The 12,501-nt window shown below is 45.2% G+C and overlaps 1 protein-coding gene across 1 annotated transcript; it reads left to right on the forward strand.

Moving 5' to 3' along the window:
* Positions 1-1,216: 1,216 nt before the first annotated feature.
* On the forward strand, positions 1,217-3,941 carry irf2bp2b (interferon regulatory factor 2 binding protein 2b). The gene is made up of 2 exons (XM_036586460.1): positions 1,217-2,306; positions 2,635-3,941. Exons 1-2 carry the CDS (start codon positions 1,517-1,519, stop codon positions 3,426-3,428), a joined length of 1,584 nt encoding a protein of 527 aa, XP_036442353.1. The 5' UTR covers positions 1,217-1,516; the 3' UTR covers positions 3,429-3,941.
* Positions 3,942-12,501: the final 8,560 nt, after the last annotated feature.

A 12,501-nucleotide genomic window follows, 5' to 3' on the forward strand; every position in this document is an offset into this window, starting at 1 on the left:
GCACTGTTAAATACTTTTAGCACATGTATTTTTCTACCATCTGGTTAATCGACTGACTTGTTGCATTTTCCACCACATCACAAAAGACATATATTTGGCTCGGGTGGTTGAGCTATGAGTCAGTTATGACTGGGTGCTCTTAAAAACAAACGATAAGGAAACGTACAGCTGACGTGGTCCAGACTCGCCTCTGATTATGGGGCTTTCCGTCTCGTCCTCCAGCTTCAATACATTTTTCACTCCCTGAATCACATGGGCTTGGCCAACGTGAGTCAACTCAAGTCTGAGCAAAGTCCATTCGCCTGGAGATAAATTATTTACCCACGGTAGCTGTCACTACCCCACCCCCACTATCCAACGTGGGAAGGCAGTGACTGTAACGTCGCCTCTGCTCGTTTGTGAAAGCGATGCTGCAAATTGCAGGGTGTTTGTTTGGCTGTTTCAGGGTTAAAAGTGTCGCGGTGTGACCGTGCTGCGGCTGCCCGGCCTTGAGTGGCTTCAGCCCGGCTGGCTGCGGCCCGGAAACCGCGTGACGTCGCGCTGGCAGGCGGACTGGAATGTGGGATTAACCGGGCTGGAGGCTGCACTTGGGTTTCTTGTGCAAACCAATGCAACTAGTTTCGGCCGTGCAAACAGGCAGCCTCGTTAAAAGCTGCACCAATGATCTGGTTGTTATTTTTCGACTAGTTGCACTGGTTTGCATGAGAAAGTACTAGCCTAGTAATAATTTTAACAGTATTTCTACACAGTCTTGTCGGCTACTGTACTGTATCATATTATATGCTGCACTATTGCAAGTGCACAAACTGGTCCTTGTTCATTATAGCATATTTCAAGGGCAAAGAGCAGTTAAAAGGCTGGAATCCTGTCCAGTATCCCTTTCATAGATGCTTGGCTTGCATGAAACAGTGCAAATAGTGTAGTTGTGCATTTTAAATAATCTCGTAGGCCACTTTGATAACAGTATCACATCTGCTTATTTTTCCTCTTTGTAGGATGAATATTTGCAAATGGCAATTAAAATGCAAATGAATACGAGGATAAAATGCATCCAGACTTCCAAACAGTATTTTGTTGTTATTTCAGATCCTCCTGTGCTCCCCCCTCCTCCCTCTCTCTTTCTCTCTCTCTTCTGTGTACACTGCGCCTGCGCGGTTGTCGAAGAATCGAGTAAACAGACTCGGCGCTCCGGTGACGTCACCGCCGCGCAAGCGACCCTGCCCGGCGGCGCGGGAGCGCGCGAGCTAGACGGTGGCGCGCACGGGCAAAGTCCACAACTGCCATGAACTTCGGAGTGTAACTTCGCCTGTGTGTGTGTTTTTGTCGCCGGCGGGAGGAAAAACTACAGCGAATTTCTCATCTTTTTTCCCCTCTTCCTCCTCTTCTCCTTCTTCTTCATCCGTAAACGAGTTAAAAAACAAGGCGATCGACGGACGTTTGGGAGAATTTTCGCCGCGTCCTTTTTTTTCCTCCTCCTTCTTCTTTCCCCTTTCCCCCCTGCGAAAAACAGCCAGCCATGTCCTCCGCGGCGGTGGCCGCTTCGAGACGGCAGTCGTGCTATCTGTGCGACCTTCCCCGCATGCCGTGGGCCATGATCTGGGATTTTACGGAGCCCGTGTGCCGCGGATGCGTGAACTACGAGGGCGCGGACCGCATCGAGTTCGTGATCGAGACGGCTCGGCAGCTCAAGCGCGCTCACGGCTTCCAGGAGGGTCGCAGCCCCGGGCCGGGCAAGGCGGCTAAGGAGCTGCAGCCAGTTAACCACGCGGCGGCGGTGGCGGCGGCAGCAGCTGCGGCTGAGGCTGGCTCGCGTCCGCCCCAGCCCCTCGACCGCTACCCGCTCGTTCCAGACCGGCCGCCCCGCCTGGGGCCCGAGTATCCGTCCGCGGCGAGGCAAGCAAACGGCATCCCCGTTCCCAACGGCTTCCCCAAGCCGGACGAGCCACCGGAGCTGAACCGCCAGAGCCCCAACCCGCGCAGGACTAGCGCCGTGCCACCCAGCCTCATGCCCATCATGAACGGGGGCCTGCCGTCCGTGCACGCGCTCAACGGTCGCCCGCCGCAGATGGGGATCCCCAGCCTGACTGAGCACGGCGGAAAGCGGGACGACGGCAAGGAAAAGCACCGCGGGGACGGGCTCGGGGAGCTGGGCGACGGTCACAAGCGCGCGGAGGACTGGATGAGCAAAGGCAAGACAGTGAGGGACCTCATGGCGCTGCACACGCTGGACAGTAGGTTCAAGAAGGAACACGCAGCCATGCAGCACAGGATGGGCTACGACACGAGCTCCGCACCCTCCAAAACAGGTAAGGTACAACGTTAGCTTAGTGTGCGCGCGTGCATGAAAATGGGCAGTTTTTGCAGTTCACTGTTTTGCTTTTGCACGAAAAATATGGCTTAGAAGTTGAGTGCACATTTATGTCTGGCCATGTTTTTGTGTGGAGCTCGTGGCAAGAAAATTGTCCAACAGTGCCAACAACAGGTCATGCTTAGAGTTTTCCTAAGAGTGAAAGGACTTGTGTTTTGCTGTATAGCTGTTTTTCCTTTCTCTCTAACTTGAGTGTTTAACTTTCTCCACCCCCCCCCCACTACACACACTCACCCCCCCTCCTTCCCTCCACATTCCCTCTGCAGAACGAGGCAAGCAGCCCCGGACCATGAAGAGGAAAGCCTCCCCTGAGCCAGAGGGGGAGGGCGCCACCGTCAAGCTGAACGGCGAGGGTCAGCCGTGGCTGCCGTCGTCGTCTGAGGTGCTGAAGATCCCACCGGCCGCCCTGCCCGGCTACGGGACCGCTCCACCTTCCACAATCTCCCCTCACTCCCGCACTACCCCCCCTGAAGCGGCCACAGCGGCGCAGAATGGTCAGTCGCCCATGGCTGCCCTCATCATGGCGGCAGACAACGCGGGGGCGGGCACCGGCTCACCCAAAGACGCCAACCAGGTGCACTCGACCACCAGCACGGCTGCGGGGGGCCGGCGGAACAGCGGCAGCCCGCTCTCGCCCTCCTCGGCCAGCCAGCGTGGCCAGCGGCTGAATCAAAGGGACGCAATGGCTGTAGGGGTGGCCGGCACCCCCGGCACGGGCACCACAGCTCATGTGCCGGGCGTGGACCCCCAGCCAGGACACCCCCAGAGCGTTCCGGACTCGTCAGTGCCCCCAGGCAGCGTCCCGCTGTGCTGCACCCTGTGCCACGAGCGGCTTGAGGACACACATTTTGTCCAGTGCCCATCGGTGCCCTCACACAAGTTCTGCTTCCCTTGCTCGCGTGAGAGCATCAAGCAGCAGGGTGCCACAGGGGAGGTGTACTGCCCCAGCGGAGAAAAATGCCCACTGGTGGGCTCCAACGTGCCCTGGGCCTTCATGCAGGGAGAAATAGCCACCATCTTGGCTGGAGACGTGAAAGTAAAAAAGGAGAGAGACCCTTGATTTTTTTTTTTTCCAGTTTTTTTTTCTCTTTTTTGTTACTTTTTTTTGCAAAACAAAACACGAAAAACAACAAATGAAATACACGCATATACGATTTCAGATGACTACCAGTAAATCAAAAATTGCATACCATCCAAAATCCAGAAATTATGGGACATGTACATATGGACACAAGGGAAGTGTACACTTCGTAAAACATGGCTGTATAAATTTTTTTTTGATTTTCCTTTTTTTGAATACATTGTTTCTATATTTTTTTGAAGATGAAAAGGTATGTACACATTATAACAGACTACTCTCGCCCCCCCCAGCCCCTCCTTTTTCAGTTGTTGTTCAACGCCAATTATCAATGTACTATTAGAACTGGTGGCAGTCCATGTTTAAACATAGAATGTGACTAAACCTACTCTATGAGCACTTGGCAAAACTGAAATGCTTCTAGCTGTACTTGTATGCACTTGTTTAAAATTGCCAAATACAATTTTTGACCTTGTAATAACAACCTGAAGTGTCTATGGTTCGCTTCTTGTCCATTATTCTCCGAGGCAGTTGCTCCCTCCTATGAATCACACTGAGAGGGGTGATGCAACAGCCTCTGCAAGAACAAAACGAGACTCGGAGGGGGGAAAAAAACAGAAAGGAAGAGCCGACGAGACAAAGGGAGAGATAGATATTTTGTGCTGTGTACATGTCGGCAGTCCAGTGGTCAGATATGCTCATTATTTACTGAATTACTTCTGACAAAGTCTTATTCTGAGACTTGGGTCTGAGAATAGTGGTTTCTTTTTCAGGCTCTTTCTGATGGCAGGTTGTGACTTGACATTTCACATTGTTGTTAACTCCCATGTGGAGTAACATAACGCGGCATGCAATCTGACACTCTAGATGGCTATTTTTACTCCTGCTTGCCATTAGTTAGGGGCTCATAAACACGCTTTGGCCTTTTTCGGTGAATGGCAACTTGGGTTCCTCTGCAGCCATTTCTATACTTCATAGGCGAGATGTTATGTATAGCAGTCTACTGTCTTAGGGATTTGCCATCCATCATAAATGTTATTGATTACTTCCCATTTCAAAAACCTAACTGAAACGGACGCCCACCAGGCTTGAAAATCCAGCTTGCGTGCAGAAATGTGGAGTCTGTTGCTTTCCAGTTGAGGCTGGACTTCTCTGAAAGCAAGTTTTGGGCAGTGTTTTGCTTTTCCACAGTTTTATGATGGTGCTAGCCGTTGCCTGAGCCTATAAAATGCGGCGGATCACGTGGTCGCCCTGGTGGAATTCCTGAGTCACCGTCCTCCGTCTCCTCAATCAGGGGCTTTGAGCCCAACACGCCTGCTACTGTTCAAGGTTGATCGCACACAGTACAGGAATGAATGGAGGCCTCTGTTTCGCCTAGAATTCGCATGTAGTTGCCATTCAGAGGAGCAGCAAGACTACGGTTAACCCTTCAATACTTGAGCCTGCTATTTTGTTTGAATAGTTGGCAAGATTATACTTGCTTACCTCTTATTCTTGCTCATTTGCTGAAGACATTTGAGCAGTCCCTACAGTACCATACTATATGAAAAACTTTGCTTCTAACTGGGAAAATTCCCCTGTTTTATAGTTTACATAGGCATTTTTATCGCCCATCAAAACCTCGTAAATTTTTTGGTGTTATTTTTAATCATTGTAATGTTATTTGAAAATGTCAGCTTCTCTTTACACTGTGTGAACAGAAATTTGTTCCAAAATTACTTGGAATAATGTAAATGACCATACAGTTACGAACATTTCCTTCTCCTTTGAACTTCCCATTTCCAAGGTATGAGGTTTTCTTACAAAAGTGATGTTTTGTTTTTTGTATATCAACCAATATATGCTGAAGGAACCCATAGGCCGCTTCTCACCGCCTCCACACCTTCCTAAAGAGCCTTAATTCAACTCCCCATTGACCACCTGGATCAAGCGTGTTGGGTTTGAATAGGAGCTGAGTTCTGCATGAAGGTATACCTCCAGGCACAGGCTTGCTAACAACTGATGTAGGCAGTAAAACAGAAACAAACATGTGAATGGTGCTTTCCAAACGGCGGAGGGCTTTGCGGTTGTTGTCGGCTTGTGCGTTCCTGTTACATACCCCGCTCATCTGTTGTGTTGGCGCAGGCTCTTGCCTCAAATTCCAGCCATGCCAGCTCATTTCTTTTCATCTGTCACCGAAACTCAACACCCTGAGGGGAAAAGCCAGTCGTCAGAGATTAATAGCTTTGCTCAAATTACGTAGCAGTCAGAAAGGACTTAGGCTCTCTTTCTGTCTTTTGTTTGCACAGCTGTCCCGCCCTACCTAGTTAGTGTCGAATTTTTTCTTTCTTTTTTCCTTTCTTTCTTTTCTTTGCTTTGCTTTCTTTTTTTAAGCATCACAGGACAGTTAACATTGGGTGCACAGTCATTGGTCTTTTTCTTGATTTACAGACTATTTTCCCTCATTCTGCCAAAAAGGAAATGTACACCTTTTAAGCGGATCGAGTTATCGCTGCTGGAAAAAGTGGAGAGCAGCCTACTGTTATTCGGGGAGGAAAAGCAACTTAGGCCGATATAAAAACGTGCCCTACTTTCACTGGGAACTGGCTTTGGCTAGACTGAGAATTAATTATTTTAACATGCTCAGATACAAGCCGACATGCTTTTTGCATTACATTTGTGCTAAATCTTGGACCAGCATAAACAAATTAAATTCCGGCTAGAATAATGTAACGTCTGGATGGCAGCAAAACTCATTCTTGGCTCAGTAGAATGTAACTCTAAGTGAAAAGTTATTGTGGTATTCAAAAATGTTCAGGGCAAAAGCTGCAACTGCAATTAAGTATAAATCCAGGGGAAAAATTGACCCGATAACAGTAATTGTGGTACCTATAAAGGTTGCTTTTATATGAGATTGATGTGCTGCGGCCAGTATGCAATATTTTTCATGTACATACCTGCCAATGCTGATACACAAACATTAAAAATATTTATAAAATGTAGAAATTGGGATTAAATCTATCTGAGTTAGCATTGTGGAGAAATATAACGTTTATTGTTAATGCTTACTGAAGGGCAGTGTTCATAAGGCTACATGACACCTACATAAGCCTTTCCTTTAAGTTGTAAAGGATTATTTCATGGACAAAAGCAGCCTTTATGACAACTGAAGCCTTTTGGAATAAGCCTGTACAAATGTTTTTGTGTGTCAGTTGTCATGAAAGGCTTATGTTGGTGTCAAGTAGCCTTCAGATGCTGCCGTTCAGTATTTATTTCAGGAGGAACACAAATGCTGTAAAATGAGTAAATTGCTGATATTTTAGCACTGTAGCCCAGCGATCCCTAAGCGTTCTGTTCTTTTGGAGTTAAAATACTGGTCATATCTAAATATCCGTCCAATGCTGATCATTTTTAAGCAGTTATCTGCTGATACCGATATCCAATCTCATTGTTCCTCCCTAGTCCTTTTCTGTCTTTTTAGCCACTAGGTGCTCAACATGTACACATATTATGATACAAAATTGTATAATTCCTACATATGTATAATAGTGCTACATTTCGCAACAGTGCATAGTGCGTAACGTATTATGAGCAGCTTGAAGTGACCAGTCGAACAGCACAGCACGCTGGAGTGTGTCTGAATGGAAGCCCTGACATGCAGTTTTGACATTTTGGTGTCGAGTGTGTAGGAGGTGGTCCGAGTGAGTGTTTCGCTTTGGGCTTGGAACGATCCGCTCAGAGTGCCGGTTTCAAATTTAGGCCAGACTTTAGAAGGTCAGCAGATAAGCTCTGGGCTAAAGTGCAGAGGGGAACCCTCAGGGCCTTCTAGGCCCCCTCTAAATGATCTCTGAGAAAGGAAAAAAAAGTCTGCTATTTTTAGATCATTTTTATTTTACATAATCATCATGCATGTTGTGCTCAAACTCTAAGGGCCACTTTCCCAGACATAGATTAAGCCTAGTTTTGGACTGAAAAGAAAAAGGCTTTCCAATTGTGATTTAGCCTTGACTCTGCAGTTTAGCTCAAGATTAGGCTTAAGACTGTCTGGGAACACAGGCCTAGGAGCATTGTACTACTACTCATATTTCATTTTTGACTTTTGTTTGGAAAGTCATTCTTGAAATGGCCAATGGAAAATGATCCAATCAGGATTTTTTTCTCTGTACTATCTTTGTAGATACAGCCAAGCAGACGCTCCCATTGGCTAGGACTTCAGGAGCCGAACTGAAAGCCTAATGTGTCAGATTAATCATGTACATAGTTAGAAAATGACAGAATTAGGTTTGATTTGTAAAGGATGGGACCAATTTTGTGAGGTAAAAAGTCACTCTAGACCTTCTGGAAGTCCTAGATATGTCATTGAGCCATAATCTAACCAATTCTCAGTCCAGTTATTAGAAAGCAAAGAATCTTTTTACTGAAATATTCACTGTAAAACTGCAAGGCACAAGGTAAAATATGTTAATATCTCTGACACAAGCTTCAAATAAAACATGAAAAGTCTTTTACAAGCTTCAAATATCCGTGTTTAATATATACTGGTCAAAAAAATGTTCATTCTTAGCTTAGCACTAGCATTCTATTACAAATCCCATAAGGGCAGTTGCAGATATTAGCATTATCATGTTTTTTGGACAGGTTTTAAATCTAGAATGGCCAAAAATGTTCATATAAATCATCGATAACTTAGTGCTAACATACTACGTGAATCCCATAGGGGTGCTAGCAGAAAGTAGAGTAGGGGTCTTTATTTTACCTCGTTTTTTTGGACCTCTTGACATTTATGGCCCGAACACTAATAGCCACAGTTCGCCACTGCTAAAGTGTGTGCGTCGTTGGCACGGAAGTGGAGTAGTGTGTGTGTCTGCCACGTCAGCACTTTGAGCCCGGTCCGCCTCGGGGATCTGTGTGTGCGCGCGTGTGTGGAAATCCTGCGATGGGCCTTACGGCTGGCACATTACACACTTGCCTTGAGCAAACACGCACATGCACAGACACACAGGAGGGGCAGAATGGAGTGAAGGTGGAGGGGGGGTAAAACACCCCAGCTCACATTCCAGAGGCTTTAGCAGAGGAGAATGTGAAAGGTAGCGAGGGAGGAATGAGCGAGAGAGGTAGAGAGAGTGTAAGAGAGTGAGAGAGAGCGAGAGAGAGGTTAGAGATATATCCAGCAGCTGCACTGACTATAATTAGACAGAAAACAGGCGAAGGCCTCCTGCCATCAATCACACGCACAGCAGCACCAAGAAAGGAACATGTGTCCTGTTGACTGGAGGCCTTTATCTGGAGGAAAGGTTTTTATGTCGCACCAAATATAGTGATCACACCCTCTCTGTAGCCGGCGTTTAAAAAAAAAAAAGAAAAGGGTGGGGGCTATGTTGCCTGGTTACCTGCCGTAAGAGTAAACAGAGGGTATATGGAGGTGCCACGTCAGTCGGGAAGAGGGGGGTGAGGAGGTAGGGGGGTCGTCCATCCAGGCACAAGCCCAGACCCAGAAACAGCCTTTTATTGGCCTGCTACTGTTGAGCAGCGGAGGATGTGGTTGGCTGGCAGCGCAGCAGGGCTGGATTCAGGCAAAGCAGGCCCCGATATATAAACTATAAAAGGGAAGGGGTGGGTAATACGGTAAGAAAATATAAACAAAATGCATATCATCACTGTCCTTTTACGCTGTGTGAACATCTCCTAAAGAATTAACCAATAGAAATGGTCCAAAATTACTAGAAAATATAAAGAACATTAACATTAAAATCAAATTGAAGTTACCATTTAACACAAGGTGTCATAACAATGATGATATAATGAGTTTAACTCCACAGATTTTTAAGATTTATTCATTATTTCATCCTTAAGATGTAAACAAAAAGTCAAATGCACCTTTAAACACATGCCAAATCAAAATTGTTCACAGTGGTGGTGATAGGAACCAGACGTCTGAAGCATTTAGTGGCCCTAAAAGCTACCTCACGGACACTTATTACATGACTACGAAATGCGCTGCTGGACATATGGGACATTGTTCTACGCTAGTTTTGAGATATGTTTTCTTGTAATCCTTTAAATCCATTCGTACATGGTGTTCTACAGCAAAATAGTCCCCAGAGAAAACATATTTTTCCAGATTTACTACTATTTTACCATAATTAACATTACATACAAAAACTCTGAAGATGTGTAGGTTCACTGGTCATTTTGGATATAAAATAAAATGGATATTTGCATAGATTCTTGGTTACTATCACCACTACTACACCCTCAGAAAAAAGGTACTAAAATGTCACTGGAGCAGTAGCCCTCTTGTCACTGGGGTAGGACCCTCAAGGGTTCATCTCAGTACCTTTAGTCAGGGAACATAATTGTACTATAATCCACTGAAATTATATTTTCTAAGTTATATTGACTCCACACCCCATCTCGTCTCCAGGCTTTTATTTTATTGTTCTGATTTAAAACATTTGGGTTATGAAAAGATAAAAATATGTACTTTTCACCTAGAAACTTATTTAAGGTACACAGTCAGACCTTTAAACCACTGTTGTACCTTTGAGGGAACATTTACATTGTTTGTAGCTTGATGAACGAAAAACCTTTATTTCTAACAGTGTAAAAGGAGTCGATCAGTTTCTCTACAATGAGTCATTTCGCATCAAACCACACTCATCTTAATGAGTGAATTATGTCGAAGTTTTGAAAAAGCAGTGGAATTCACTTTTAAATGCTTATGTGTTTTGTCAAGCATTTCTACGTTGGTACATCAGATTGTTAGGGACTTTACACTTTTATCTGAGATGGTTCAACGTGTGGTAAAAATGGTTGTGATAATGTAGAATAAAAAAAATAATAAAATTGGTATATTTTGATTGCAACTTAAAGAATACAGAACGAGAGGGGAAAAATTGGGTCAAGGGTCAACCAAAATATGTGTTGAAGGGTTAAAAACAACAATAAAAGAGGGTCTCCTCTTTATTACGACAGTTGAAATCTAGCCAGATAGACTAAACATACAAAAAAAAGGAAAAGTCATTTGGGACATGCCAAAGCTAAAGCCTTTTTAGCCCTTTTCTAATTTTTAGAATGAAGAAAAAAAGTCTCTTTTTTAGGCCTTTATAATAATTGCAAGGAGTGAAGGGAGTTTGAAGCCATCAGCAATTATTAATCTGAAGTCAGAGCTAATGAATGAAACAGGAAATGCAGAGACGAACTGGGCCGGAGCCAAAAACGATTCTAGCAGCATAATTAATCAAAGCTTCCCAACAAGTTCTGCAAACGCTTCTGCTTTAAGGCATCTCAATCACACATCACTCACACGCCGTCATCGTATGCTGGCTGCTCTGTTTTTTTTTTGTTTTTTTTCCCTGAGCTGACACAGTTCCACACGCGCTTCCTCATGTTCACTGATGAGCTGTCTTCTGAATAAAGGCTTTAATTAATCATTTTCCAAAGAGAATGACACATATCTGAATGTAGGCTGAGTTAAAAAGAATGGAACAGTGGTCGGGAGAAGGGGTGGGGGGGTGTAAATGTGGGAAGCTTTGGAAAACGGAGTGAAATTTTATCCAAGAGCGTTTTTCAAATCCAGTCTTGTTCTCCCGGTGCCCAGTAGCAACTTTCAAATGGAGGCTCCACTTTCAGGAAGTCTGATGGTGGAGATTTGCGCTTTAAAGTGGATCCCTTGCATCCTTTCTGGCTCTCTTTGTGCGAGTGCCATTTTTTTTTTAAAGGAGCCTTTTAAGATGGGGGGCTCTGGTGCACGTGGCGTGGGGCGTCCCATCTTGAAGGGCAGGAGGGGGGGAGTGGGCTTATGGGGGTCCTTCTTAGATGTGTAAAATGAATGCTTTGTAATGAAATATCCCACCCAGCACGAGTCTCAGTTCCTACTACATGGGGGAGAGAAGGGGGGGCTGGATTGTAGACCAAAGGAAACAGATAGAGGGGGAGAGAGGGAGAGAGAGGGAGGGGAGAACAGAGGAACTGCTTCTTGACCTCATTTGTTAATGTGTAACAGCCCTTTCTTTTTTTTTTTCCGCGGGCTCTGTTTGACAAGTGTTGCACAATCTCCTGTGTTTTCAAAAGCAGAAAAAGCACTCCTTTGCACTCTGGCTGCCTCCCCACTCTGCCGTCCAGGCGGCCGCCATGGGTGTGGCACGTTTGGGGAATGCTAAATCTCTGTAAATGGTCAGCTTTGGCAAGGTCAGTCTCACAATATCGTCCTACACTCCTACTACTCACTTACTCACTCACTCACTCAACTACAGGGCTTTTACTGCCCGGCCTTTTTCATTGCTTTGTTTTTAAAATTTTCCCATAACAGTTGTTTTATGCTTTGGCTGCCGTTGGTGGGCTGCTGTGTTTTATGTCTGCGGCATATAAAGCAATCACAGTGGGCAATAAATCGGCCTCTAAAAATCCAAAACTTTAAACCGGGTATACGGTGATGCCCTTAGACAGCTATTCTAGCGAACATGGTGTTTGACAAGAATTCTGCTTTTGCAATAGAGTTTTGAGACATATTTTAAGCAAATTCATTGGTATTTTATTGTTAGTGAACTATTTCTATTTATTTGCTTGAGCTGAACAATTTGGGAAAGAAATAGAACATGGAATATATAACGTGTTATAACTTTTGCACGGTTGTTTTGTCTTTCAATGTGTTAAATTCAGCTCTTAAATGTGCATTAAAATGTGTAAAAGTTCTCTGTAGAGGTGTTCACTTATTTTCACTTAGAAAAGCAACACAACATGTCATTTGACCAGGGGCACCAAAACTTTTTCACAAAACTGTAGCAACTGCACTATGCCCAGTCCTGGTCCTGGAGCTATACCACACTGCAGAGTTTAGCTCCAGTTCTAATCTAACACACCTGATCCAGGTAATGAAGGCCTACAGGAGCTTCTAAACATTAGAGCCAGGTGTGTTTGATCTTAACTATACAGGACTGTGTTTCCAGAAAGCGCCGTTGAGCAACCACTGTGGTAACCGTGGAGAGAGAGTGTTCAAAATGATAGTCTCTCTATCATTTAACTACGGTGCTTTCGGGAAATGGACCCCAATGTGGTAGACCTCCAGGACCAGGAC

The sequence above is a fragment of the Colossoma macropomum genome, unplaced genomic scaffold (assembly GCF_904425465.1).
Source record: "Colossoma macropomum unplaced genomic scaffold, Colossoma_macropomum, whole genome shotgun sequence".
NCBI lineage: Eukaryota > Metazoa > Chordata > Actinopteri > Characiformes > Serrasalmidae > Colossoma > Colossoma macropomum.

What these genes read in the sequence shown, in the direction of transcription:
- irf2bp2b (XM_036586460.1), top strand. Translation starts at nt 1,517, where the DNA reads ATGTCCTCCGCGGCGGTGGCCGCTTCGAGACGGCAGTCGTGCTATCTG. An exon ending in CTCCGCACCCTCCAAAACAG is followed by an intron (nt 2,307 to 2,634) that starts GTAAGGTACAAC and finishes TTCCCTCTGCAG; the next exon opens with AACGAGGCAAGCAGCCCCGG.